This window comes from Grus americana, chromosome 9, assembly GCF_028858705.1.
Source record: "Grus americana isolate bGruAme1 chromosome 9, bGruAme1.mat, whole genome shotgun sequence".
Classification (NCBI taxonomy): Eukaryota; Metazoa; Chordata; class Aves; order Gruiformes; family Gruidae; genus Grus; species Grus americana.
The window spans coordinates 9,068,174-9,095,999 of NC_072860.1; the positions used below are offsets into that span (position 1 = coordinate 9,068,174).

Consider the following 27,826-nt stretch of genomic DNA (forward strand, 5'->3'; position numbering starts at 1 on the left):
AACGTTACTTACAATTTCATCAAGCTCCAAACCAAACTCAAAGCAAAGGTCATTAAATTCTTCGTCAGCTATGAAGAAAGAAGGTGAATTTTGGTTAATAAGCAGACCTCAGACTTCTAAAGTAATTTTTTGTATTTGTTTTGAATGTTCTCAAACAAGATAACAAATGCTATTTTGAAAAAAAAAAAAAAAGAAGAGTAAAAGTAATTTAAAGAATTTTGCTTATATTCGCATCTGAGTAGCAGGTTTGTTAGTACATATTGCATTTATTGACACGTTATGCTTACAGTCACAGCAAAGGCTTCTGAGCCCCGGAGCCTAGCTTCGCTACCAGCTCCTCAGCCAAGTTTGTCAGAGTAACTCTGGCCTGACCAGATAATGAAAACAGGAGTAACTGGGCAGCTTCTGCTAACAGCTACTTTTTTAATAAGTCAGCTTGTCATACAGAGGTTGGATCAACTGCATTATGACATGTAACAAAACCCTGATCTGAAAACAGAGATTTGTGCCCGTGTCTTTAAAAGCCTACGAACCCTGGCGTGGGCTACATAAACTACTGCCTGTCCCTAAACGGTTTCAGCCAAACGCACAGTTCTTAAGTCGCATTTCTGAAGAGCCAGGGAAGAAGGACTGAATGAAAACACGGTATTAACTGTTTGTTTTGCCTGTTCCCTCCTCTTCCCTCTCCTTTTTGATTTAACCAGCTCCTAAAGCAGACAGTGAAACTCCAACCAGAAACAGCGATTTGGGAATGCACGGTTCTGATCTCCTGGGAGACCTGGACTCAAACAGCACGTCTCTGGGTCAGCTGAAGGGTCCAGAGACACTGCATGGCCCTGGCCCTGGAGGAGCGGAGCGGGGGAGCACCCCGATACAGACACCGCTGCTGGTCCGGAGCCTGGGCGTCTCCGGGCGGGGCGGGGGGGAGATCAGCTCCGTGGACACGGGACAAGCAAGGAGCGAAGGGGTGCTGGCGGTGGACGGCCGGACAGCCCCATCTCCCGGGGCCTTGCCCGGGCCGGGCAGCCGGCGGAAGGCGCCGCGGCCCATCGCAGCCCAGCGGCCGCGGTGACCAGAGGGAGCCGCCCGGCAGAGCCGCGGACGCTTCCTGAGGCACAACCGGAGGATGCCCGGGACACTCGAGCCAGGAGGCGCTGCGGGCGGCCGCACCACGCCGCCTCAGCCGGCACCCCGCGGGCACGGACCGCCCCGGCCGCCCGGGAGGCGGCGTGAGGCGAGGTGAGCCCCGGCCCCGCGCAGCCCCGGCCCCGCGCGCCACTCACTGTAGGTCCTGCCCAGCGCCTGGAAGAGCAGGTCGCGCTTCACGCTGACAGTCGGCATGGCGGCACCCGGCTCGCTCGCACCGCGCCTGCGCGACGGCCCGCCAGGCCCCCGCCGCGCCGCCTGAAGGCCACCCGCCCTTCCACCGGCCCGCGCCCGCAGCTCCCTTCGTTCCCCGGCGCGACGGTGCGAAGGCAGCTCGGTCGAACTCCCTTGGAGCGAATCCGCCCGTCACTTGCACCCAAGGAGGCGGCAGGCAGCGCGCTGAGCACCGGCAGCGCGGCGGGCAGCTACGCCGGTGACGTCAGCCGTTGGTCGGGAGCCCTCACGCCCTGTCAGCGGCGTCCCTTGGCGTGAGGCGGCCGGTGCCAGCGGCGTGAGGGGCCGCCCGGCCGTGGCGGCACCAGCCCGCGGTGAACGGCGAGCTGCGGCGTTCCCGCCGTCCCGACGGTGAAATGGGCGCAACCGGACAGCGCTTTTGCAAGTTTTGGGTGGCTTTTTTTCCTACTGGATTTTTTTTTTTTGGCGATACCTGTCACTGACACCCTGGGTTAAGTGCCGGGGGCGGGAGGAGGCTGTGCATGTGCTGGTTTAATTAGAAACAAAAGAGTTAAACACAAATACCACAGGGATTCTGAGTTCTTGGTCAACTTCCACAAGCTCTTTAGTCATAAGAGCCTTCAGCGCGATGGCACGGCGCGGGGCTGGGATGAGGCAGAGGTGGTGCCGGCTGCGCTGAGGAGCAGGTCTCCCGGCGCCCCCCGTGAGGCAGGCTTCTGCCGCGCGGCTTGGTGCTCGCACTAATAAAGCCGCGGTGCCTCCGCCCCCGGTGCCTGGTGTCGTTTATTTGAACGGGGACGGGCGCGGCGTTTCGCGGCTCGGAGCTGGGGCCGGAGCTGTGGAAGCCGCGTCAGGCGCTTCTGTTCGCCGCGTTCCGGGGCGCGTCCAGCCCCCCCACCCCCCCCAGCCTCGCCCGGGCTCTGCCCGCTTTGGGTTCAGGATCGGATTTCCCGGGGCTGGGACGGGGCGGCGGGGCGCGGGGGAGGAAGGTGCCCAGGGCGGGCTGCGCCGGAGCGGCCGCCTCCCCGCCCCCGCCTGCTGGGGCCGCGCCCGGACCCCGCTGTCGTGCCGCGGCCGTGGGCAGTGCCGGCGGCGGGAGGGGGCGCGTCCCTGCGCCACAAGCTGGGGGCCGGGGCCGTGGCTGCCGGCGGCAGAGCGGCGTGGCGGCGGGCAGGTGCGGCGGGCTGGGACCGGGACCGGGACCCGGACTGATCCGTGCCTCCCCGCGCTGCTCTCCCGCCGTCAGCATGAAGGTCGAGTTTGCCCCCATCAACGTCCCCCTAAAGAGGAGAATCCAGACAGTCGCCGTGTTACAGTGGATCTTCTCCTTCCTCCTGCTGGGTAACTGCCTTCTTCATTCCTGCCCTTGCCCCAGAGAGAAAAGGAAAAAATCTGCTTTTTTTTCCTTGACCGGCGTCACCTGTGGGCATCGATTGGTCTGTGTCACCCTGTGATTCCACCTGGGAGGAGAGGTATCAGGGCGGCAAGCTGCTCCCTGGTTATCCCTGGGTGGGCAAGACCATCACACTTCTGGGCTCAGGCCTTCTCTTTCCTGAAAACTTCAGATGGCTTTTTCTCTTCTTTTGGGGTCTTTCTTTCTGTGGGTTCTCTTTCAAATATGATCTTAAAAAGCTAGTGGCTGCATCTTCTCATTGAGATGCCTGCTAGGTTTCTGACAACTCACAACAGCATAAAGGCTGGTACATGACTAATGCTGTTTTCATTACTGATTTTGTAAAATAACTTCATGTACTGTAGTTCAATAAAATTCTCTTTTAACTAGGTGACCAAAATTAATAAGGATCGACACTGGACTGGCTTAAATACAGCCACTTCTGTAAATTTATGAAAAATGTCCTCACTTGCTTTAAGAAAGCATTCCTAACAATTTTACTTCGTAAACTTTTTCCGCTAATTATTCTTCTGTAGTGAATTTTCCTAATGTCTTAATGGACTCCTATCACTAAACATCTATTCACAGCAGCAAATCTATTCTCATGGGTTGTTATCTTGAACTTGACAAAATGAGTCACTTGATAAGGTAAGCTAAGCCTTAGCTCTCTGGGACCAGATCTATGGATTATGTAAATTAACAAGCAGTTATTGAATAGTCTGTTTGGAACAAAACTGTTCTGAGGTGTGGAGCGACTGACTACCTGTGCGTTACTGGAAATGTTGGAATGTTTTATTATCTTTAATGCTTTAGGGCTTACAGGGAGAAAAGAATGTGTGCATATCTTCCTTGAATATCTTGCAAATTTGGTATCATTCAGATGGTGGTCTGGTGTCTTTCAGACAATTTTTTTAGGTTGTTAGCCCACACATGAATGATTTGGGTGTGTGGGGGAAGCATGGAGTGTATGAAGCACCTTCACAGACTTATCCCTAAACTTGGCTGGTTTATGTTACCTCTAAATTGTACGTGGTTGGATTATAAACAGTTCATGTTTGTGGCTGCATTGTAAATAGCCCGTGCTTTTAATTTTCTGTTATTGAATTAGATCTTGGCATGTCCCATTATTCCAGTCTAATGATAATGCAGTGGAAGATCAGTTACAGTGGAAGGAAACAATTTTTACCCTAGCCTGGTTGGTAACAATACTGCTGCAGAAACTTACGTCCTCCTTAGCTTACTAGAAGTGATCGGGCTGCAGAAAATCCACTCTTGGTGCAGTTCGGTGGGAGAAGTAGGTAGCTGTCTTCTGCAGCTGGCGCTGCCTGGGAATAAATGTCAAGGAAAATCAACAAGGAGGTGGTCTTGTGGCTGGTTATGTTGAATGTAGTGAGTGCACATTATTATGAAAAAAATCTGTTTGAAAAAATGCTTGAATTTTGGTGGACAAATTGATTCTAATAATAATAATCTGCTTGTGCTTTCCTGGGGATGTTTATCTTTACAGCTATCCAAGGTGACCTTGTAATTTTGTAGGTGTACCCTTTCAGTCATAGGATAGCCAGAGTGATCTGGCCAAAAAAGTTTCACTTAGCTCCAGGAAAATTCAGATGGCTGAATCCTAAATGACTTAAAGAAGTGAAAAATGGATTGGTTTCTAAGGATCTGGATTGCTATTATGTCTGGATTTTTCAGCCTTTTTTTTTGTCTGCTGGAGCAGACAAAGTGTGGAAACATTGTGTGTAAGCTCTTGAATTCAAAAGTGACACTTTCAAATCATGCAGGGCATGCCATGGTACAAGTGAAATACTGTGTGAATTCATCACAGGATAACTTGGAGGGGTAGGTGTTGTCTGGGGGTTGGTATATGGCTGGATCTAGTTTATACCAAACAAGATCTTCTGTAGATTCAATCTTATGTAAAAATATCTGCATGTGAAACCATGAACAGATAACACGATGTGATAACTAATGATTCATATTATAGGGATTCTGTTTAGAGCAGTGAGTAAATAGGGCTGAGTTGCTAAAGCTGTCCATCTAAGCATGTGGTGAGGTGCCATAACTTAATAAAATGGACCAATAGGACTAACAGATAAAGTAAGAGAACTCTAAAAATTAGTGCCCTGAAAGACAAAAGCTGAATTGGGTAATAGTGATATCTTTTAAATCTGGGCAGTGACATGTGAAAATGTGATTTAGCATGCAGAGTAAGAGGTAGGGGGAACACGAGTCTATTGCAACTCAGAATCCATAATGTGACTTGGACAGAAGACTCTGAAAATCAAGCATCGGTTTTATCTTCCTGGCTGAGACCCTTAAGAATAGCTGTATTTAATGTTAAAAGCACATTGTGTTGGCCTTTGCCCCTCGCTCTCCAGGGTTGCTTGGGTGTAATGCTGCAGGGTTTTCTGAGAGTGTGGAATTGATTGAAAGTGCCCTCTTGCTTGTGTGACTAAAAGCTACTCACAAGTTAGCCCAAAATACATATATGCAATAGTTGCTGAAGACTCTGAATCTCATCACCACTTGTGGGGTTTCACTCCTCTTGTGAGACCCCACCTGGAGTACTGCATCCAGCTCTGGCGGCCCCAGTACAGGAGAGACATGGAGCTGTTGGAGCAAGTCCAGAGGAGGCCATGAAGCTGATCAGAGGGCTGGAGCACCTCTCCTGTGAGGACAGGCTGAGAGAGTTGGGATTGTTCAGCCTGGAGAAAAGAAGGCTCTGGGGAGATCTAATTGTGGCCTTCTGGTACCTGAAGGGGCCTACAGGAAAGCTGGTGAGGGACTGTTTATCAGGGAGTGTAGTGACAGGACAAGGGGTAATGGGTTTAAGCTGAAGGAGGGTCGATTTAGATTAGATGTTAGAAAGAAATTCTTCCCTGTGAGAGTGGTGAGGCACTGGAACAGGTTGCCCAGAGAGGTTGTGGATGCCCCATCCCTGGAAGTGTTCAAGGCCAGATTGGATGAGGCTTTGGGCAATGTGGGCTAGTGGAGGGTGTCCCTGCCCATGGCAGGGGGTTGGAACTAGATGATCTTTAAGGTCCCTTCCAGCCCAAACCATTCTATGATTCTGTTGTAGAAAGAGCAAATCAGCCAGCAAATACTGAACAAATAGCTGCAGTAGCACGGTACAAACAAGAAAGTTCTGCTTCTTTGCTCAGTGTACAGGCTTGGTCTGGGTCTGCACTTCACATACATTGCTTCTGCTGTAGAGTGTAGACAGAGTAAACATGCCTCTGCCTCAAAAAGCTGTACAGATGTGCACAGAATTTCATTACATACAAAAGGAACCTCTTTAAAATTCCAAGTGTAAGTTCTTGTGCTTCCCTGCTCTGTACTGCAAGCTGCCAAAGTTCGCCCTCAAGCAGAAAAGACAAGTTTTCATTGTAGCAGTGGTTCTTCTGTTGGTTATCCAGGGGCATGACACCAGAAGCAAAAATGAGTTCTGAAATAATGTGATCTGTATTTAAGAGCTTCTGGATTAGACTAGAGAAATGACCATCTAACAGTTTCCCACCTTGTGCCAGCCGAAACTGTCATACAGTTTCCTTTCTTATTGTGCTCTAAATGCAGCTGGCTAAAACAGTTTAGGTAAAGTTCCATGAAAAAGAAAAGTCTTTTAAATGGGATTCTGTCTTTTAAAAGAAGAGCAGTATTAGCTTGGAGTCTAGAAAACTAAAGCTATGAAAACTGAAAAACAGGAAACTCTAAAATGATGCTGTTTCTTGCTGTGTTAAGCAGAAATCCAAAACAGCTTCAGGCTGAAGCTTAATTTCAAGTCATTATTGTTTCATTGCTGAAATAGCAAATATATGAAGTTTTGCAATTTCGGAGTACCTACTTTGGAAAAAAAAAAAGGCTGAAACAGACAATTTCGATAGATGTAGTTTTATGCCTGTAATTACTGTTGCTAGAGGTTCATCCGCTTGGCCAGGGGCTGACAGTCCTGAGGCAGGTCTGGTCCTGTTCCAAGCTGGTGCAGCCCCCACATCGTGCCTGCCTCTGAAGCTGTGTGCTGGTATCTGCTTGTGATCTCGCTGTGCCGTTGTCCAGCACAACCCCAGGCAGAAAGTCACCTGGAGAAATGAAATCTCCAAGCCTGCAAGTGCTGGGGACAAGAGCAAAGAGGTTACATCACTCCCGTTTTTGTAGTGTAGGTTTGACGGTACATATACACAAAAGAAATTGTCACCATTGATGAATGCAACAGGTGTCACTGGTGTTTAGCATGAAATTTTTGTTTTTAAGCTGGAAAATCTTAGTCTTTTTGACTGAATTGGTTTTGCTGCAGTTAGTAGTATGGCTGATATCCTCCTGTGAGGAACCAGCGTAGGTTTTCTGTTTCTCACATGGTAATTGGGCAGTGATTTACCTTGGTGTGTAAGCGTGCTGCAGGGGTGAGCAGTGTGCCTCAGTACTGCACTCTGAGTGAAGTTCAGTTTGTATCAGGAGGTGATCAGTACCTATGCAGCAGGTAGATCACAGGGTTCTTTTCAAGGCAAAACAATTTAAACAAAGAAAAATCAATGAGATTTGGTTTAAGTGCTGCTTTGCATGTGCTTTAGCCTTTTGTTTCCCTTCCTCTCTAATGTACACAAATTAAATGACAGTGTTTTTTTTAGAGAAAATATAGGTAAAAGGTGAGTGGGTGAGCTTCTCTTCTGCCAACTTCTGTGCATTTGATGCGAAAAGGGACAGTGGAATTTGAGCATGCACAAAATCAAATACAGACCCGGGTAACTTGGGTGGGGTGGTGGTATCTTGGTCCAGACAAGGAGAGACGGAAATGAGAGAGAGTTTAACCTTATGACAAGGATACTGGAATTTTGTTTTGAGACAAGGTGGTGGTAGGGGAGAATGGTGCATCTTCTATGGCTCACTTTCTAGGTCCAGCAGTGGTGCGCTGGTCTTCTTACTGGGGACCTAGGAAGCGACTGTTGTGCATGCACCCCTGTGTTTATTTGCAAAGTACTTAATAATACAAAATCTGTATGTAATAAAAGGTATACTTTAATATGCATGAAGCCACAAAATAATATGCTAAAGACTTTGCTGTATATTAAAGTACATCCTGTTCTCTAGTGATTAAACTTCTGTGCATGTAGGATGAATTGCTCTGTTAATTGAAGTTGGCTGGAGACAGTTCTGAGCTGTGGATCTGGCTTCCCCAAAAGAATAGAAATGATGAAACGTTTGCCACAGAGCAAGATATTGCTGCTGGAATAAGTAGTGAATTAAGTGTTGAGAAAGCAGGTGTCAGTGTAATGTGCTAAAGCAAAAAATGAACTTTTCCCCAAACATGTAATGATATTTTATTATCTAGTGCTGATATAATTCACCAGCTGTAGCTGGCTAACTAAAACAGTCTCATTTTTCCTCAAAGCGTTTTTTAAAAACCCTCTGTTTTGATACCTGAGAAAACTCAGCTAAGCTCTATGAGCCTTTCCTAGCAGGCTGGCTGGTATTGCTACTTGGTTTTGTCAGTCTTTGCTCATCTATCCCTGAAGCTTATTGCTGGCCCATGGGCAGGGACTGATGTGTGATCACAGAGAATAACAGGGTATTTACTGATGCTTGACTGACCTGTATTTCTAGGAATGCTACCTATGCTACATACATCTTAGGGAGGGGATTTAACCATGTGTCTGTGTATATTTGTATCTTGTAAGAATGAGAACAGAAAAATGCCTGTGCTGCGCCAGGCCAGGGGCCCTGGCTTGGCAACCTGTATGTGAACATAACTGATAGTAGATGGCTAAGGAGAAATAAAAGAAACAGGAAATATGTCGACTACATCTGGCATGCTGTCTCAGGATTTGGTAATTAGTAACTCAGGGATTTACTGTATCCAGACCACTCTATCTACAAGTCAATAGTGCCTAATGCTCAATATCTCTAGTTTATCAGTATTTGTCAATGGAAGGTCTGCTTGCTTGAGAACTGGAACCAAATTCCAGAGTAAACAAGCCTATAAACCAGCCTCCAAACTTTGGCATCTGAGGGTTTGCATTTGTTATCATAATAGTGTTGAAATACAGCTCTTCAGGAATGCTCAAATATCCTTGTGACTGGGGCTCCCAATTGTGACCAATAAACTGAGGAGGGACCTCCACTACAGGAGACTGAGAAGTAGTCAACAAATGCTGACCTTCTTGCTAACTTGGTCCTGGAGGTGGCTACCAAATTCACATGGACTTCAATAATTTCCCAGTGCAGTTAGTTTAAATAAAATCCTAGTTTGTTCTTTGCTGGGGATATAATTTTTGCTGGGGAATCCATATCTGCCATGGGTAGAAAGTGGCAGCAAGTTCCCCTGGTTCTGGTGGAAATCTCTATATTGACAGAATTGCACAGAATAATAGGATCTAAAGAGGATAGTGCTAACATTATGACTCCATTTTTTAAAAAGGAGACTTTCTACATAAAAGCTGTAGAGCAGTACTCTGCAGAGGCATGAACTTGCTAACCGTTGCCTTGGCAGATTGCCTCACTCAGGTGCTGTTGTCTCAGGTCTTCCTTTGGTGGGACTGTTGGAGTTCATTTGCTGTATGTGTTATTTCATTTACATTTCTATCCCTTTCTTTACCATTTATGAATAACTTAGATAGTATTTCCAGAAATTAAGGCTGATTTTACTTTTTTCCTAATGAAAGAATCCACTAAGCAGGGGAAATGTGATTTGGTGTTTTTTTTTTTAATGCCGAAATCAACTTGTCAGTGGTGCCTTGAGGGATTATAGAGAGGAGCAAATGTTCATTAGGGACGAAAACATCATTGTGCAATTCTCCTTGTGTGTTCCTTCCAACGTTCTGTTCCAAAGCAGTGCAAGCTGCTTTGCTTGGCTTTGTGGGGTACTACAGGTAGTGCTTGTTGGATTGAGATGAGCACGCTGGCCACCTAGGATACACCTGCACTGGCCAGACATGGTCTGACTGCTCTGAGAGTAGAATCATAAAATCATAGAATATCTTAAGTTGGAAGGGATCCACAAGGATCATTGAGTCCAGCTCCCTGCTCCTTGCAGGACTACCTAAAGCTAAACCATGTGACTAAGAGTATCGTCTGGTAATGGGAGGCTTTTCTTATAGTGGACAATCTTAGATTTGGTGGCCCTCACAGTAGATACTACTCAAACATTTTTGACTCCTTAGTAACTGCAGATGTGTTCTGAGCTCCCAGTTGCTGGGAGCGCTCTTATTTCCCCACACAATGTGCTGGTTTCCTACTTCCTATCTCTGTGGTATTTAACTATTTTATGGATTTGGTGCTCACCACTGCAAACTCAGAGCCCACTTAATGAGTGAAGCATCAGGCGTTGAAGCATCATTGAGCAGGATGGCTCCCAGTGCTGCTAGCTAACACTATATATAATATTTTTCATCCATTTCTGGCAACAGATGAGTATCCACATGTTGTAAACAGGGAAATGGAGTAAAAGGGACTCACCAATGTTGGCTGGCAAACCAGATGTTCAGAGTCCCACGGCAGTGATTTGTCTTTTAATCCATACTGTTTCCCTTTTCCCCCACTGTTCCAATACACCACAGAGATATTTTCAAAGCTTTAATTCAAGTTCAAGCAAAAAAATTATGCTTCCAGTGTTCACTGGACCTACATCCAAGGAGGAAATAATATAGTAAAGTGACGAATTCCAAGTTATTCATCTTTTGCCTGGAATTTGTTTAAGAATTTAGGTAAAGTGGTTGCCATTTATTTACTCACTGTCTTCTCGGAAGGAGAAAACACTGGGTTTGTATTTATAGGTTCATTGGTTTTGAGTCATCAGTGTTTAACTCATCTTGCAGGCTGTTAATGCATTGAAATAATAAGGAGGTATGGTAAAAGGAATTTGCTTTGCATGTCTCATTACGAATGCAATAATAAATCAGCTTTGTCCTACAAGATGCTGAGCTCCCCTTAGGAAATGCCGTCAGCATACTTATCTCCCCATACCTTACATGCACGCAGGAACGTGTTCTAGCTAAAGCAAAGCAGTGAGCTTGTTGATCTCGGATATGTTTGTCTGCATAGTGTTAAATAGTGCTATCTGGCACTTACCGCTGCTGATTTAATTAGCTCTCACAGCAAGGATGCTTTGATCCAAAGCACCTTTCAGCTATTTGGCTAGGAAACTGATAGTAAAAAGCCTTGTGATTCTGCACCGAGCCAAAAGTCCTTCTGAAAGGAAGGGTAGGAAATATAAATACTTACCAATTTTTGCATAACAACTTCAAATTAATTGATTTATGGCAATCCTGTCCAGATTAGCATTCTTAGAAATTTCTATAGTTTCAGGATCTCTTCTTCAAAGAACAGGTAATGACTTTTCCTCAAAATATTTCTGTGCCCTATTTTCAAGAGTTGCTGGTATGGGATTCCAAGTGAGTTCTTCCTCCGGAGCAGTGGAATTGAGTGTTGTCTTTCACCCATGTTGCTCATCCTGCATTAATGACGTTCCCTAGAAGTTGTTGCAGCTTTGGGGATTTTTCCACGTTGACTTTGGAGGCCTGTGGGCCTCAGTCATTGTATTTTTCTAGAGCTCTTACTGAGGTGCTTCTCTGTGCAAGACCAGGGTTGCCTGTTTAAGCAGGAAGCAATGAGCTTCTGTGCTGGTGGTACTGAAGAATGGAATATCGTTCAAAACAGTAGATTTGATCCTGCTTCTGGTTTTACTTATGATTGTTCCCTTCTCCCTTCCTTAGAGCAAATGCAATTCCTTCTTTGCTTATTCCCTGTCAGAAATGGGAATGTTCATCCCTTTCCTACTCAATCTAACCAGCAGCTTTGCTTGCTGTGTCTGCTTCTGGATTCTGCAGTAGTTCTCAGTTACCCCATGACAATATATCCATTTCTACTCTGAAAGCACAGTTAAACTAGGCACGAGGGAAAGTTGACAGAAGTTCAGAAAAAAAATAAGTACTCAGGTTGGAGGAAACACAAGAGTGCCCATAGGCCATGTCAAGCTCTGAATTTCAGCGGTTTGAAACCTGCTTGGTGTAGGGAATCTGCTGTGAATATTCAGTGCCCAAGTAATCTTTCTCTTGAATGAAGCTGATCTTAACTAGGGTGAGTGGTTTTTACTGTTGGTCCATCTGCTTATTTCAAAGTTTTCAGTTCTGGTAGTATTTACATTATGTTAGCCAAATTATTGCCTGATGTACTTCTCTTATGTTTTTACTCCACTCTATTTACTTGTGTATTAGCACAGTATGTTTCACTGGTGTAACTCCTTTCAGGACATAACAGGATATTGCCCTCATGAAAGCCAGTCAATTGTGGGACATACAAAGTACTACTTCTGCTTTGTAAAATATCACAGAAAAACACCTGTTTCATACAACTATGCCGTTGAGACTTCCAGTGAGGACTGAGTCATGTTTTGCTTGCCATTGTGTAAATACATGATGCTAAAGCCCTGGCTCCCTTGCAAACCTTGCATCTGCTGAATTACTCTGATCCGCGAGCCTGCTGCATTTTGCTCACAAGATGTCACAGCAAGCAGGCTGCTGCAGGGCACTATGGGGCGGAGAGCAGCAGGTACTGCGTCCATAGCTGCTTGAGTTGCTGCAAGAGTGCAAAATTCTGCACGTCCTACAAATGTAATGTTTCCATAGGGAGTTTCCCTGAATAATTATGTCAGGGTTGAGCCCCAAAGTAACACATTCTGTTTAATCAAACAACTTTTTCTGAAGTACGTACAATACACTTCCAATGTGTCGTTATTGCGGTAGGATGTTACAATTCTTACTAACCTGGGTCTGAAAGTATCAGGACTTAAAACTGCTGTTGTATTCCATAGCAATGGTGAGCTTCCACTACAGTGACGTGTTTAGAGGCTGAAGTGGAACCTCTTAATGCTTTTGTTTTATTAAAGTAAACCAGTATCATCTTACGCTTATTCGTCCAGTTGTGCAGTAGAGTAAGAAATATAGACTGAGGTGATACCTCACCCTTGTAGGTGTTTCACCCTCAGTGTAATGACATTTACACAATGTGGAATAAGCTAACTTAAATTTGTATGCATTTGGAGTAGCATCTGTAATAAAAATGTCAGGGCTGGGAATTCAAGGTCTTAAAAGGAGACAGGTGAGATTAACGCTTGCTATGGTTTCCTTTTTTGTCTCTTGTAGCAGAGTTTTGCTGTGGATTCTTTGTGATCTTGATCCTGGGAAACTTCTGGTTCCTCGCTGTTCTGTACCTGCTATGGCTCTACCTGGACTGGGAAACGCCATGCACAGGGGGCAGGCGGTCCCAGTGGGTCAGAAGCTGGACTGTTTGGAAGTACTTTAGGGAATACTTTCCCATTCATGTGAGTAAAAGGTTTCTTATAGAACTGTAAACAGTGGAACAGAGACAGCTTGAATAGCCATGAGCGTGGACAAAACATCTAAGACTCCTCTTTGGTAAAATTCTAATACTTACTCCAGGGTGAACTCAACATCTTTTTAAAACATGGGAAGCCTGAGATTTAGTGACAAAAAGGGGCAGGGGCTGATTTTCTACTTGGACTGTTGGGTCACAAGATAGTGCCTCAGCACAGTAAATGCTAGACATGACGTCTTGAGACACATTTATTTAAACTTTGTTCAGCTGTAAAACAGGACAATAGTTTAAAGTGTTCAGAAGGAAATGAATTGTCATCGGTTCTGTGTCCTGTCAATGTGCAATCTCCATACTTGTTGTTTTTGAGAATCCTGAGCTAAGTATTATAATGTCCTCCACTGCCTCTATTTTTCAGCTTATAAAAACTTCAGATCTGAATCCAAATCACAACTACTTACTTGGCTTTCATCCTCATGGGGTCCTGGTAGCTGGAGCCTTTGGAAACTTTTGCACCGGTTCAAATTTCAAAAATTTATTTCCTGGGCTTACTCCATATCTTCATATCATGCCCATCTGGTTTGGCTGTCCCTTCTTCAGAGAATACATAATGAGTGCTGGTAAGTAAAAGCAGAATGTCTCAGCTGTTGCTCCGTATTATAGCTTCTGCTTCAAATGTAGGGTCCATTCCTGTACCTATAAATGGTAAGTAATTTCACTTCAGAAGGATCAGCGTTGGTGCTAAATTACACCTCTGTTTTACAATAAACTGTTGTTGCAAAACAATCTGAAAGGTTTCATTAATAGTTTTGTTAAACTATATCACTGAGCTTTTTTGCTTTCTGAAAAAAGTTGCTGTTTTTCCCTTGAGCTGTGAGACAGCACTACTGTATCAGTTATTTGCAAGAAAGGGGCATATTAATTTATATTGTTATTTAATTATTGCACAGACACTTGTAAAACAAATTGAGGATCGTCTCTTACCTGAAGGGCTTAAAGTCCTACTCATTACAAGTATCTTTCTAGTCAGAAGTTAAGTACCTGCTTCTGACTGAGGTCCCATAGTGCAAATTTGTATAATTTTAGTGGAGATGTAAACCCTAAAGACAGGAGCCTTTTTCCTCTGTTCTGAGGAGCACTTGTTATAAAGGGTTGATATTCATGACTGGTACTACAGTAATAAAAGATAAAAATAACAAGCAATAAAGTTTGGGGAACAGAAGAATGTATAATGAAATCGGGACTAGTGTTTCCCCACAGTGGTTTAATACAGGAGCTATTTTACTTAAATGCATTTAACTAGAGCATTTGGGTAAGTACGGTCTGGTGCACAAGACTAGGTTTAGGAGACAGAAATCTAGGTCTTATTCCTGCCTGCAACACAGACGCTGTGATCTTGGATAAGCTATGCAACTGCTCCATTTGTAGAAATGTGCCTAGGATGTTGTTCAGATTAATATCAGAATTGCATATCCATGTATACTTCAGCACACCCCGGAATGCCCTTCCATGCAAATGTCATTTCTGAGGAGATTCTTTCAGGCTTGCAAAGTTAAGGGATTGACAGTGGTGGAAGATGACAGTTTTAAACATTGCCTAGCTTGGGAGTCAGCTTTACATGTTTTTGGCATCTTGACCCATAGGAACAAATATTTACCTGCTAGATGAGAAATAACTGGAGTAAAAAGCGTGCTAAAGAATAGTCAGCATGGTAGCTCGTTTTTCACAGGTATGTAGCTGATAAACCAGGGGGGACCTTTGATATAATACAGGTTATCAGTCAAATCATAAAACACTTGCAAAATCTTCTGTGTACTGGAAGCCATGCTCCTAGCACACTGTTTCATCTCCCAGTCTTTTGCTCCCTGTCTCGGAAGCCTGCCAGGCTGCAGCTGTTGTCGTGGGGAGGAGCAGTTTCTGCTCTTACCAAGCTGCTGTGTGAGCAAGCGGGGAGCAGTGCCCTGCGCGCAGGCTGACTTCTCTGCTTCAGCAGGGAGATACAACTTCTCCTGGGGAAAGACTGTAGCTCTTGCTTTCTCTTCCAGAGAAAGTGCATGCCGACTGGTGAACAAGCATCACTCAAATTATTTGTGAGTCTCAGGTCAGCTGCATTTTTCAGAGTAACAATGACTGTGAAGACATATAAGGCAAATGGAAGTAGCTTTTTACTGAGGTCTGAGCTTGCTCCCGTAGCAAGCTATTCCTTTTGGTGGCCAGCTCTCAAAACTAGATTACAATCATCTTCCTCTTCTTGTGAGATTTTCATAGTCCACACTGTAATGTCCCTAATAGGAAGAAAAGCAAGTAGGTAACAGGAAATGAAGTCTTTGCTTAGCATCCAAAAGAGCGTGCCTTGATACTAGCCCTGTAAAAACCAAGAACAATGCAAACTAGACTTGATCTCTGGATTGTCATTTAGACTATATTAATGCAACACAATGTAATTAAATGTGCCTTCTGGGTAAATGGTACCACTATGAGCTTTTGAAGTAAAACTTATGGCACAAAGGAAGTCTGGAGGGGTTAGATTGAAAAGTCCCCTTTCTAACAGATTTCTAAGCGTCAAGTTCAGAGCAAGGTCTAAGTTGACGTTAAAGGCTCATACAGCAGTGTGTCTCTGATTAGAAGTACCAGGATCAGCAGGAGTACCAGGAAAGCTTCATATATTCTGCTATTTTAGCCTAAATAGATTGATGAGTGCCAGGTCTCGGTTACTAGAGAATGAGCTGATGCAATCATTGGGAATGGTACAAGTGAGCCTTTTCTGCTGCTTCTGATGCCGTCATGCCGTTGCCTTAGATGGAGCTGCTGCTTTAGAGTGAAGGGGATCAGCTTGGCGCTGTAGATCCGTGTTTGAGTTAACAAGTCCTCTATTCATTCTGTTAAACCCTCTGTGCCTGTGTTTATATGCACCTGCTGTATGGCTTTAGCTGCTGCCTCTCAGCAGTATGCGCTGCCATTCAACTCTTCTGTTCTCAGGCACAGAATCACTCTGAGGGGAGTTAAGTTGGCAGAAGGGCACGCTCTTCCCTGAAGATCTCAAAACTGCTGTGACAGGCAAACAGCATTTAGCTCGTCAGTGTGAAATCAGAGGACTTACCTAAGACCAAATCTGTTGCAGAATGAGGAGGGTGAACCCAAATCTTTGAACTCTGTCCTGTGCTGTAATCATTTTGAAACATCATTTAGATATTTAAAAATATTTCTTAAACTGTATTGTTCTTGTACATGAAGATTCAGTGGTCATTCTTAAAATGTTTGGTCCTGAAGGAATGGTTTCTGCATCCAAGGAGAGTGTCTCGTATGTGCTGAATAATGAAGGAGGCGGCCACGCATCCGTCATTGTGATTGGAGGAGCGGAGGAATCTCTGAATGCACACCCTGGAAGTTTAACTTTGAACATCCTCAAGAGGAAGGGCTTTATTAAAATGGCCTTGAAACATGGGTAGGTGTCCCATCTGGGCTGCTGTAGTAAGCATGCTTTGAATAAAGATTGATTCTTAAATATAGTTCATATGAGTTTATTATATTTAATATAATTAGTATTTGAAAGAGTTACTTGTCTACGAACGTGCAGATGTCTGCCATAGGAGCCAGTCTGTCCATCCAGATCCAATCTGGGAGTGTTGAAAACTCCCTTTGACTTTCATAATTTGTAAGCAGTAGGTGTTATTAGCATATCTTGGTGTTTTGTTTCACTTGTTTTTTGCACTAGCAAGGAGTAAGAATTATGAAACAATATTAGTAAACCTTGGCTGTTATTGCTGAGTGGAGCAGGCATTCTGTTTTCTGTTCTGTAAATTGAAGTTACGATATTTTTTTGTCTGCTTGAAGTGATAAGAAAATTCTGTATTAGAAAGCTAGGCCCTGTTTTATTAAATCACTGAAAATTGTGGTCTAGGAAGATTTGTTTTCACCTGTATTCTAAAGACTTTCTTTTGAAGGTTGTTATTTGCAAAAGTAAGTTTCTGGGAATTTTTGGTGAAAGTATCAAGAAAAACTAGCTTATATTACTATCAAACAGTCATCAGTGTATAACTAAACAGAGATGGTATTAATATCTTTTGAGTGATTTACACAGTATAAGCTATTGTGTTTGTGCTGGACTGGTCTTAATGTCTTGTATACTGGAAATATTGGAACCAATGACTTGTTCCTGCTAAACTTTTTGAAGAGCTCCCAGCATTATATATTGACATGCGAAGCAATGAGAAAAAAATATTAGTCTTGAGAAGTCTGTAACAGTTTGGGGTTTTTTTAAGCTGTTAACTGGAAAAAAGGTGGTCTCTGAGAAGAGGAGCTCTCTTTTCACACAGGATGCTAAGGTCCATTTTTTCTAGAAACTATTCTGTGTCAAAATTCCAAGAGGGTTTCTTACGCATATCCCTAGGAGTCTTATAAAGGACCTGTTCTCTGATAGGAAGTAACATTTTAGTCTAATTTGTACCCAGAAACAACATTTGTGTATTTAAATTAGGACTTTAGTGCCTAAATGAGTCTTTACTCCAGTGGAATCCTAAACACCATCAGTAGCTTTTATTTTTTTTTAACCATAAAGTTCAGAAGAATATTTGGGGAGAGTGTGTGTGTGTTTGGCTTGTTTTGTTTGGTTGGTTTTGTTGGTTTTGTTTGGGTTTTTTTAGCATGTCCGTAACTGTCAGATCACAAAGGTTGGTGTTTATCTCTCATATAAACTGATTTGGATTGAGAAACTAGATACACCTGTGCCTCTCGTGGCCTTGATTTCAAAAGCATCCCCAACACAAGAAGATCAGGACACTTACAAAACACAGGAATGGCCACTTCTTTCCTTATGAAGTCCTTTGTTTCAAATGATGTTCCCCTCTTTAAGAGGCTTAGTTGTTTAGAGCCCTGTCTCTGCCCGAGTGACTTGGCACCTACACCTCACGCATGGTCACCTTCACCGCCAGGCTGCAAGTCGTTCTGGGCCTGAGCAGTAATTGCTTCTGGTTTTAACACTTTGTTTCTGACAATCAGCAAAATGGGAAACAAGCTTCCAACTCACATGGACGTGAAAGGGCGAGGGAGGCTTGTGGGAGGCGGATGAGAAGAACCACCTGCCCCCAGCGCGGGCATGTCTTTCTGGTGCTCGGTGATCTGCAGCATCGAATAGCAAGGGAGGAAGGGGCGATGCAGAGACCTGTGCTCTCTGGCTCCTGTGCTGCCAGCACAGAGAGCTGTGGTTCCTCAGCTAGGAACTTGTCAAATGTGGTCTGAATATGTCAGCAAAAGTCCTCTGCACTTCTGGAAAAGACATTTTGATCTGAGGTAGTAGAGATACCTGATATGAAGTGAAGAAATCCTAAAGACGTGAAACAAATGATGAATCAGCTAACTTATCTTTAGTTTCACAATCATAAGTTACTTATTTCTCTATCTCAACCTCCTACATAGCATCTTGCAAAAGCCTTCACCAGATTAAAACAAATCCCACAGTCTCAGAATGCTATTGCGCCACAAGATGTTCATGTTTGTCGTAATGTTGTAGTAAAAAGTGGAGTATTTACACAGCCACAGTATGTACCAGGCTTTCTGATACTTCCTTTACAGGTGGCTGGGTGATATATGCTCTATTTGAGAAAGAACCTTTGAGCAGACACCAGTCAGAATAGTGAGTGGGAATGACAGTCTCTGGGGGTCCCCAGGCTCGAGAAGCTGTAGAAGCAGGTTTTTTTCATACGTGGGGGTTTTCGTTGTCCACAGTACTTTCCAGCCAGCTTTCTCCTCAGTGCATCCTCCTCAGGCATTCAGAGCTCTGCAGTAGTTTGTCCTGACAATATTATAGCAATGCTGCTATTTTACAGTAAGGTTTTTATCAAAGATAGCGTGGGCTGAATGGAACTAAGATAGAGAAGTTAAGACTTAAGCAAAGCAAATAAAACACCTCTGTATCCTTCAGAGACTGCTTAGGATTACCCTGCTCTTTTTTCTTTAAACTGTGTAGAATACTATTCAATGAAACTAAGCGTTAATCAAAAAGCATGCTGCAGTTAAGGTTTTAAATATAGTGATGGTTTTGCTTGTTGGAGACAACTGCACTGATTCCGTCAGCCTAAGTAGTCTGTGCAGAAGCTAGTCAGTGCCTTTCCTCCCAAGCCAATTCATGAACTGAATGAGAATTCATTAGGCTGTGAAGGAGCCAAAGTGAATTAGTATAATTTCTGTGGGTAGGATTTGACCTCTGGTAATAATGGATTAAGGCTAGTGTTTTTGAAGAAGTCTGGAGGAAGCAGGATTTCACTGGGAATTGGACAGCCGAGGAATTTGGCATTGCACTCGTGTCTGCAAGGATGTCTGTTTTTTATCATGGTTTTTGTGCTGAAATCAAGTGCGTGCATTACTCCGGTCAAAAGGCAGAGGAAAGCCAAGATCTGGTTTTGACGCCACCCAGCTGGGAGCATTAGAAGGTTAGCAGTGAGGCTTCTTTGCTTGCCAAAGGAGAAAATGTAGTGGAACAAGGGTGGACTTGCTGAAATAATGGTGGATAAGGTCATAATCATAATGATGATATATACAATTATTCATTTTTATGAATATGAACAGTTGTGATGGGTAGCAACCAGCTAATAAATACTGCGCAAAAGCTAGTTGCTAGTTATATGCCAATCTTTTTTTTTTTTTTTTTTTTTTTTTTTTAAAACCCAAAAAACCCAAAGCAGCTGCACATCGGAAGAGTTGAATGCCCATTGCTGATGAAGTCTAGAGCTGCCAAAGCTTTCTGTGCTGGTTATTGTGAAACCATTTCCACGCTGCTGATGTGAACCACAGTGCAAGTGCAGGCTGATGTGAGATTCTCAGTGCATTCATTGTTTTACAGGGCTCATCTGGTCCCGGTGTTTTCCTTTGGTGAAAATGAACTATTCAAGCAAGTTGCAAACCCCAAAGGTTCATGGCTCAGAAATGTACAGGAGAAGTTGCAAAAGATAATGGGCTTTGCTTTACCGCTGTTTCATGCTAGAGGAGTATTTCAGTACAGTTTTGGCTTAATACCTTACAGGCAACCTATTCATACTGTCGGTAAGTTCCCTGTGCTTTTTCTAATGCTTTTGCAAATGTTTAAAAATGCATGTGTGCTACTAATATCTGTGTAAATTTATAAATCTGTTCTAACAGAAACAATTGGTTACTGTGCATCCAAAGCATGTATGTGAGGTTTAAAATAAATCAATCTTTTCTTTTCTTTCTTTCTCTTTCTTTCTTTCTTTCTTTCTTTCTTTCTTTCTTTCTTTCTTTCTTTCTTTCTTTCATCCCTGTCTTCCCCCAATTTAAAGAGGGGATTCTTTTCTCCCTTTCCCCTTTCTGTCCCAGGCCAAATCTTAGTCTTCATTTGCAGTTATTCATAGGCTTCTATCCTCAGCAATCCTCAAGGAAACCCAAGAGGTTGTCCAATTCGTACCAGAGGGCTGTCGCAGCTCTGCAGCTGTTGCTGCGTATTCTGGATGCTGCAGTTATTTTGTAAGGTGCCCAGCACCTTCATTTCTTAGCTGTGAAGAATTTGGGTGTTTCAGTTGATGCATGGCCACTGCAGTGGTGCTCCAGAGCAAGGCTTCTGGAAGGAGCTGGTGCAGTCCTGACCCAGTGCTCATCGGGACAGGGGAGAGACCGAGGAGGGAAGGGAGAGGGCATCTTGCCGCAGCTCTGCCAGCCCTTCAGCAGGCTGCTGCTCAGATGGCATTGCAGATCCCTGGGGTGTTCCCTTCCCTTTTGGTTTTTTTTTCCCCATGGAAAGATCAATTCATGTTTAACTGAGAGCATGCATGCCATGTTGACAGGCAGTTTGGAAGAGAGCTTTTTCCCCAAAAGCTTTCATCCCTGGTCGTCTACTGTCACTGGAGTGTAGGACTGAATGTCTCTTGATTTTTTTTTTTTTTTTTTTTTTTTTTAGTGGCTTTAACTAGTGCTATTGACAACCAGACCTTTAAAAAAAGTTGTGCTGGGCATCATGCAAAGGGAGTAGCTGGCTGTCTCTATGTTTTGGATAAATAATTTTTAGGTTTTAAGCTGAGTGAGCTAATGAAGCCTATTTCTACAGAAAAGCAAATTGAGCTTTTCTGGTATTCCACAAGGGACATTTAAGAAGGCCGCCCCTTTAATGGGAGGATGATTTGATTTTAGTGTGGATCAAATAAAAATATTTAAGACAAAAATGCAGCTCTTTTTATGTTAAATTTCATGTAGCTCTGTATCTTATCAGTGCATATAGTTAAATGTTTTAGAAAAGATTTAATTTTTAAAGCCCACATTGTGCACAGGCAGGCTAAAAATGTGACTTATTTTAAAGCCAAAAAGTTTTCAAAGCATTAGAATGAGAGCAACATATTTTATGCATTTTTTTTCCTTGGGCTGATGACATCGAGAGTGCTCTGAAGCTTGAAATGTCTTTCACTTTGAGGCAAATCTTCATCATTGTAATATTTACTGCAAGGACAGAGGTGGTCCATGGTTAAACCATGGGAGTGCTTCAAATCAGCAAGACCAGAGTCTTGCAACAGAATTTGTTGTATGATCTCAAGAAATCCCTTACCTTTGGTGTCTCTGTTTCCTCATGTTTGAAAACTATCACCATGTCCCTGCATTCTTGAGTGGGGTCTCAGTATGGCTCAGCATGGCTTTGAAAGTGTTACCTCTGCTCCTGAAAGCTACAGAGACATGTTGAGCTCCACCTGAGCCAGCTAGCCGTGTTGACAGTGTGGCCGGGTATTGGTGAGTTTCCTCCTGGATCAGAAGCCGTGGTTCCTGAAGCAAGGAGATGCAATTCAGCAAAACCAAGGTCCATGAAGTTGATGAGTGTTTTCAGCTTCATGAGTGAAGTACTTTAGTTTTTCCTGAAAATTATTATTGCTTTTCAGAAATAGAATCAACTCTGATATACCAAATTAAGCAGGTTGCTTAAAGCTGCACAGAAAATTAGGAAGATGAGTGTAGTTTCCAATTTCACAAGAAGTCTGCACTCTTAGGAGAAGAGACTACTGCAGAAGGGCTTGGGGGGGGGGGTGTTTGGTGTTTCCAGTCATGCTTCTGGAAATCCTGTGTCGGATGTATATTGATTTCACCCGCCCTAAGGTGTATTGTTCAATCCAGGGCTGGGTTCCCACCTCGTCACGTAAAGTCTGAATTTCAGCACTGTGTAGGGCCTGAGAGCTGTTGGCAGCCGAAGCTGCAGCAGGAACGTGCAGAATCAGCCCCTTTGTGGTTCTGGCTAGACTTCCCTTCCCTTTAGTCAACACCATCCAATTTGAGGTGGCAACACCTGTTGAAAGGGATTTTCAAGTGCCTTTGTAAAAGCTCCTAGGTGCTCTCTGCTTTTCTGCAGACTTCCTCTGTAATCTCAGTCAGGTCTATTAAGCTCTTGATGACTCCAGTGCAAGAACAGCTCTCAAAATCTGTAGTGATTGAACAACACAAGGAAGGTGGAGATTGTGGGAAGCTTCTCTTAGCATAATGCAGGCTTTTTAGCCATAGCTTATTGCGAAGGAGGAGGCTGCCCTCTGGACTTCCGTGGAATTGCCTGCCGTGCTCCCTCTTGCTCTCGCTCGACAGAGCAGGTAGCAGCTTTGCACAGTGCCTCGTGCCTGGAGAACGCTTCAGTTGGAGTGATGCTCGTGGGCAATGGATGGTTTAGAGCCACCTTACAGGGTTTGGGGGTTTTATATGCTACCATTCTCTAGGCTGAGGTAGCCAACATTTCTGGTGCTGGTGCAGCAGTACCCATTTTGAATAAATCAGAGGATATCCGCATTTCCTTCAGTCCTATTCATGTGGCTGTGTGGTTGAGGGCAACTCCGTCCTCTTAGGCATCTCCCTCACATTGGATACCTTTAGTAATCAGAGCAGAACAGAACATGGTGAGAAGCCGTATTTTTTTCAAATGTTATTTTGGGCTTGTGCTATACTACCCCAAAGGCAAGACAGCACACAGCCCATGGGATTGTATATTGAAGTGTAAACTGCTCCTTCGAGTCAGAGCTTAACCACCTTCTCATTTGCTCTTTTGCTGCTGAACTGAAATGATGGGGGTTTTAAATTCATTGTATCTGAACTTGAGCAAAAGGAAAGAACCAAACCCAGGGCTCAGGTTTGTGAAAGGCAGGATCAGGCCCCGGGGCAGCGCTGTGATTGTGCCGTCTTGCTGGGAGCTGTGGAGGAGCTGTTACAGGAGGGAGAGCAGTTTTACATAAAAAGAGACGTCAATGAAGCTAACGCTGCTGTTGTGTTTGATTTGCAGTGGGAAGCCCTATACCTGTAAAACGGAACTTGAACCCCACCACTGAAGAGATTGAACAGCTCCATGCATTGTACCTGCAGAAACTAAGAAAATTATTTGAAGAACACAAAAGAAATTATGGGATCCCTGAGCATAAATCTCTCATCTTTGAGTAGCAAATTACAATTTGTAATTCCAAATCTCATGGAAAAAAACAGTGTATGCTGAAAGATGTCTTTCTTGCAATCTGTATTTTGCAATCTGTAATTATCCTTGTGTAAGGAATAATTTTGAGAAGGGATTATTTGATGATTTATTGATTTTTATCTTACTCTTGGAGGGGAAAAAAAAATCCTTAGGGTGTGAGCCTCGAAGCCAGTGCTGTTTTGAGTTGTCCTTTTATGTTCATCTGTACCAGAAATGCTAGCGAGAGACTCAGCACAGATGTTCTTACCACCATGGTACCTAACCATAGCTTGAACAGAGGAAATGGCCCCAGCATGAGATCACAAGCAGGAAAAGTAAAAACCCGAGAAGTCTGTGATTAGGAGTTGAGAGACTTACCTGCATGTAGCAAACATTTCATCAGGTTGTTCTCTGAATGTCAAAAAACCTTGCTGCTCTTCCATAGAAATGAAGGTGTGTGTTTTCGGCTGTTATAAGCCATTTACATGTGAATTCAAGAATAAATAGGAGCTTTCTGCCCTGAACAGGATATTGGCAAAAGTGGTTTGTCCAAGTTATGGAGCAGAGCAGACCCTCTGTTTAGAGGAAGAACAGCATGTTGTGTTTTCTGTGTGCATGTATATGCCGGGTGGTGGGAAGCACTGACGATGTGACATTTTTTGGGCAAGCTGTGCTTTGGATTGTCTGTTTGGAAGAAGAAGCAGCAGCTTTGTTTGGTAGCTCCGGCCTCAGAGGAGATGGCAGGCACAGGACAGGAGAAGCATACCGAGGAAGCTAGTGGAAGAATCGTGTGAACTTTACATGTTGTGCAAGTTAAAAATGATCGTATGCCAAGCACTTCCACAGGAGGAAGGGGAGCCCAGTTTGTTCAGTCTAGTTCCGAAACTTCACCAAGGAAAGCATACTTGATATATGCCTTTTTCTTCTCTGCTGGTAGATGTGGGGAAGCACGTGGAAAGCTGTGCCAGCGTGACACAGCTGCGCTTGCCAAGGCAGTGTCAGCACAGCTCTAGGGTGCAGCAGGTTAAGAGGATGCTTTGCATTCAAACCAGGTGCCTAAGCTTGAGAGAACGTGCATCTTCTTTCTCGGTTAAAATACCTAGGTCTCTGAGATGATGGTGTGTGTGTGAAGAGAATTATAGTATATTATTGCATTTTTAATGAGATAAATTCTTGTATTTGTAAATGCTTTGTATCTGCACCTGGACTTTGCAGATCTGGTTTTGTTGAAAAGTGTTTGGTTTGCTTTAACCAGTTGTGGTGCCTGAATTTTACGTCAGTTAGGTGCTCTGACAGGACATGCACAGGCTTGTTGGGCAGCCTGGGATAACTGCAGCTGGGTCAGTTCAGCACTGGTGTGCCCCAGGAACAGCGGTGCTGGTTCCACAAAGGCACTGGACGCATCGTGTACTTGCTGGGCTGCAGGCTCCTCAGAAGAAATGCAGTTAGGGTTTTGGGAAAGAAAAGATCTTAGCGAGATGATGGTCTTTAAAGAAAAGGGTGGAAATATCTTGACTCCTGAGGAATAGGCTCCTAATGAACCAAATCCCAAAGCTGAGTAAATATTTGCCAGACAGAGCAGATGAACATTTACATGATGTGCTCCAAAAACCCTCCAGCAACAGGTTGCTTTCCTTAGGAGGGCTGTTCTTCTAGTGCCTATCTGTCAGTCAGAGGTGACCAGCGCTGAGCAGTGAATCCTGCTCTCACTTTCTCTAGGATGACAGATGTCTTTCTGGGAGCCATGGCTGGAATCTGTGATGCCTGAAGACCCTCTCCTGCCTGAGAGACTGCTGTCAATATGCCCACAATTCATGTCTGCTTGAGCTTTCTTGGTGCCACGTGTGCTTGCCTTCCCTTCCCATGCTTTTGCTGCCTGATGATCACTGTGGTGTAGACATCTTACTTCCTCACTCTGTCCATCCTCCCCTGGGTTAAGATCTCTGAAGGACTATGTATGCATGCAAAGTATTGAGTGGTGGCTTATTGTTCAGCAGAAATGGGGTTTAGGCGCAGGGCTTGAGAAGAGGAAGGTCTGTGACTGTGGATGTTTAACACGAGCTTAAGATCAGGATTGTTTCAGCGCTTGGAAGGGCATGCATCTGGGGAGGTCAAACACGGCAGGTTTGATACTGGGGAAGAGGTCTCTAGGGTCCTGAGGACTGTAGTAAGTGATGAGCCATGAGCAGTCATTTTTGCTTAGCCAGCTGTGTGAAATTCCCTTTGGATTTGTTATTTTGCTGCCTGCCCTGGTGAGTAGTGCTGATCATTCATGAAAAAAGAATTTGGAGCCTCTGTCAGACTCTTCTCTCCTAGATCATCTGCTCTAATGAGATAGGTCCTCTCATTCTCAGCCTGCTCTTAACCTATTACCTTAATGATAGAGGAACTCAGGATGTAAATTTAAAAGCATTAGCGTTGGGTTGAGGACGGGAAGTAACAATGGATTGTTGTTGATCAAATTAGCCCAAACTTCTAGGGAATATGCGGATACTGATTTGGGGGCAATATCTGGCCCAGAGGGTACCCTACAAACAGACTTACCGCTGAATTCCATGAGAACATTGTGAGCTCTGAATACCATCCATAACTGGCACAGGCAGAACAAGCAGGGATTGTGTTACTCTGACTACTGAAATTTTCATGCCTTTGTAACACAGGAAGATGAAGAAAACAAAATCTCCAACCTACTTAAATATGTACTGTTGCTCAGTAACTCCTGCATATTGCTGATGATGGTCCTTCCAAACTACCTTTTATTAACAAATTGTCTAGTGTATCTAGGACTATTTTAAAGTAGAATATCAGTCTCTAAACCTGATAGGCACGGTGTCATCTAAAATATTTACCTCTGTGTCAGCGTGTGGATTTGTAAAACAGCCCTGCAATACTGAGCCTAAAGGCCGGAGCCCTGGAAGCTGTAGACTAGTTGTGGCTGGTGCAGGCACCCGTCCTACCATTGCTGCAGCCATGAGGAGGCTTCCCATGTTTGCTTGAGTAAGTATCAGCGCAGTCTTTGGTTGCAGCTCATGCCTGACCAAGCAAGAGCAAGCACTAGTAGGAACGGTGACACCCGCTCCCCCAGCTGTGATTAGAGGAATCGGGTACTGCTCAGATTTCTGGTGGGAAGTCCACACTTCGTGGTTTGTTTCTCTTTGTGCCTTTTAGTGATGGAGGGAATCCCAGGGATGCTGGTCATCTATCACCAAGATAGGTGCTCAGCCTCTGTACCATGCAAACGCTGCCTCTCCAGTGTGCTCCAGCTGACGGCGACTGCCTGTTCCCTCGTGGGTGAACATCTCTTTGCCAAAGTCTGTTTACAGAAAGTCTTTACACATCAATCCTTGAGAATTTTTACTTTGTGAACTACAAAGCGTGTTTTACACTTTGTAACTTTTTATGGTACCTGTAAAATATGAATGTCAGTTGTTTCAATGATAGCTGTGGCAAGGAGGTGTGAGATAATAAAGGTTTGTACCAAAGCGTGCTTGTGTTGACTGGAATTCAAATATGCATCACCACTGTTGGGTAAGGCCTTCATCCGTTGGACCTTCGGAGCCTGACTGAACTCAGGAGGCCCTATTAGCAATAAGGCTGAGGTCATAACATGCTGAGAAATCAGGGGGCAGGGAAGATGGATGGATTGCTCGCTGCAGTCTCCTGAGGGCTCACCTGAAGCCAGGTTCCTGCTGGCAGTCCCAGAGGGTCTGGGGAAGAAGTGGTCCCTGTCCACGGCAGGGAAGGGCTGGGCTGCAGCAGCTCACAAGCAGGAACACGGTGTGAAGGGGACACAGGAACTGGTGAAGTAGTAGCTTTTGGAGTTGAATTCAACTTAAAATTCAAACTTGTGCTTAAATTTAAGTGAAACTTGCATTAAGGAGTCCAAGTCTTAGTATCTGTAGCATAGAAAGAAGAACAAACCCTGCAGAGGCTCTGCTTAACTCTAGGAACTGGGGAGCTAAATAACTACTTGGAGTAAAAAGTATTGCGTTGGTCTGTTGGGAAGAGGAAAACCAGCCACCTTAAAACAGTGATGTATTTTTAGGGGTTTTACAAGTACGGCAACATTTATACTAACAGCCGCACTGACAGGTACGAATTCCCAAGCCTGGGAAAGGCAAATGGTGTGTTGTTCCCTTTTTAATACTTCATGGAACGATCCCACGTTGTGTCTCAGTGTACTATAAAGGGGAAAAATGGATTAAAAAGTGCAGTGGCCGTGGATTGCTTTGAAGTAGTCCCATTATACCCACGTGTATGTAAATGGGGGATGTGTCATGGTTTATCAATGGATCGACATCACATCCTGGTTTTGCTGAAATACCAAAAAGTAGCAAGTTATACCTGTAAAGCAAGAA

At 44.1% G+C, this 27,826-nt stretch overlaps 2 protein-coding genes across 3 annotated transcripts in view; one reads left to right on the forward strand and one right to left on the reverse strand.

The window, feature by feature from the left end:
• The window catches only part of FARSB (phenylalanyl-tRNA synthetase subunit beta), a 42,041-nt gene extending 40,651 nt beyond the window's left edge, over window positions 1-1,390 (reverse strand). Inside the window, exons 1-2 of one of the 2 annotated variants that reach the window (XM_054835844.1) lie at window positions 1,284-1,388; window positions 13-68 (exon numbers count right to left, since the gene is read on the reverse strand). In XM_054835844.1, coding sequence (XP_054691819.1) covers window positions 13-68; window positions 1,284-1,341 — 114 coding nt within the window. In that variant the 5' untranslated portion in view covers window positions 1,342-1,388. Of the gene's footprint in view, window positions 1-12; window positions 69-1,283 lie in introns of both variants that reach the window. The other variant, XM_054835845.1, reaches the window with a different exon arrangement.
• An 892-nt stretch (window positions 1,391-2,282) lies between these two features.
• MOGAT1 (monoacylglycerol O-acyltransferase 1) lies at window positions 2,283-26,944 on the forward strand. The gene is made up of 6 exons (XM_054835856.1): window positions 2,283-2,682; window positions 12,868-13,046; window positions 13,476-13,677; window positions 16,328-16,502; window positions 19,896-20,095; window positions 23,304-26,944. Exons 1-6 carry the CDS (start codon window positions 2,589-2,591, stop codon window positions 23,456-23,458), a joined length of 1,005 nt encoding a protein of 334 aa, XP_054691831.1. The 5' UTR covers window positions 2,283-2,588; the 3' UTR covers window positions 23,459-26,944.
• Window positions 26,945-27,826: the final 882 nt, after the last annotated feature.

Excerpts from the sequence above, each read along its gene's own strand:
- MOGAT1 (XM_054835856.1), top strand. The coding sequence starts at position 2,589 with ATGAAGGTCGAGTTTGCCCCCATCAACGTCCCCCTAAAGAGGAGAATC. Across the intron at positions 2,683-12,867 it reads CTTCTCCTTCCTCCTGCTGG|CAGAGTTTTGCTGTGGATTC; the intron begins GTAACTGCCTTC and ends TGTCTCTTGTAG. Across the intron at positions 16,503-19,895 it reads AAAATGGCCTTGAAACATGG|GGCTCATCTGGTCCCGGTGT; the intron begins GTAGGTGTCCCA and ends ATTGTTTTACAG.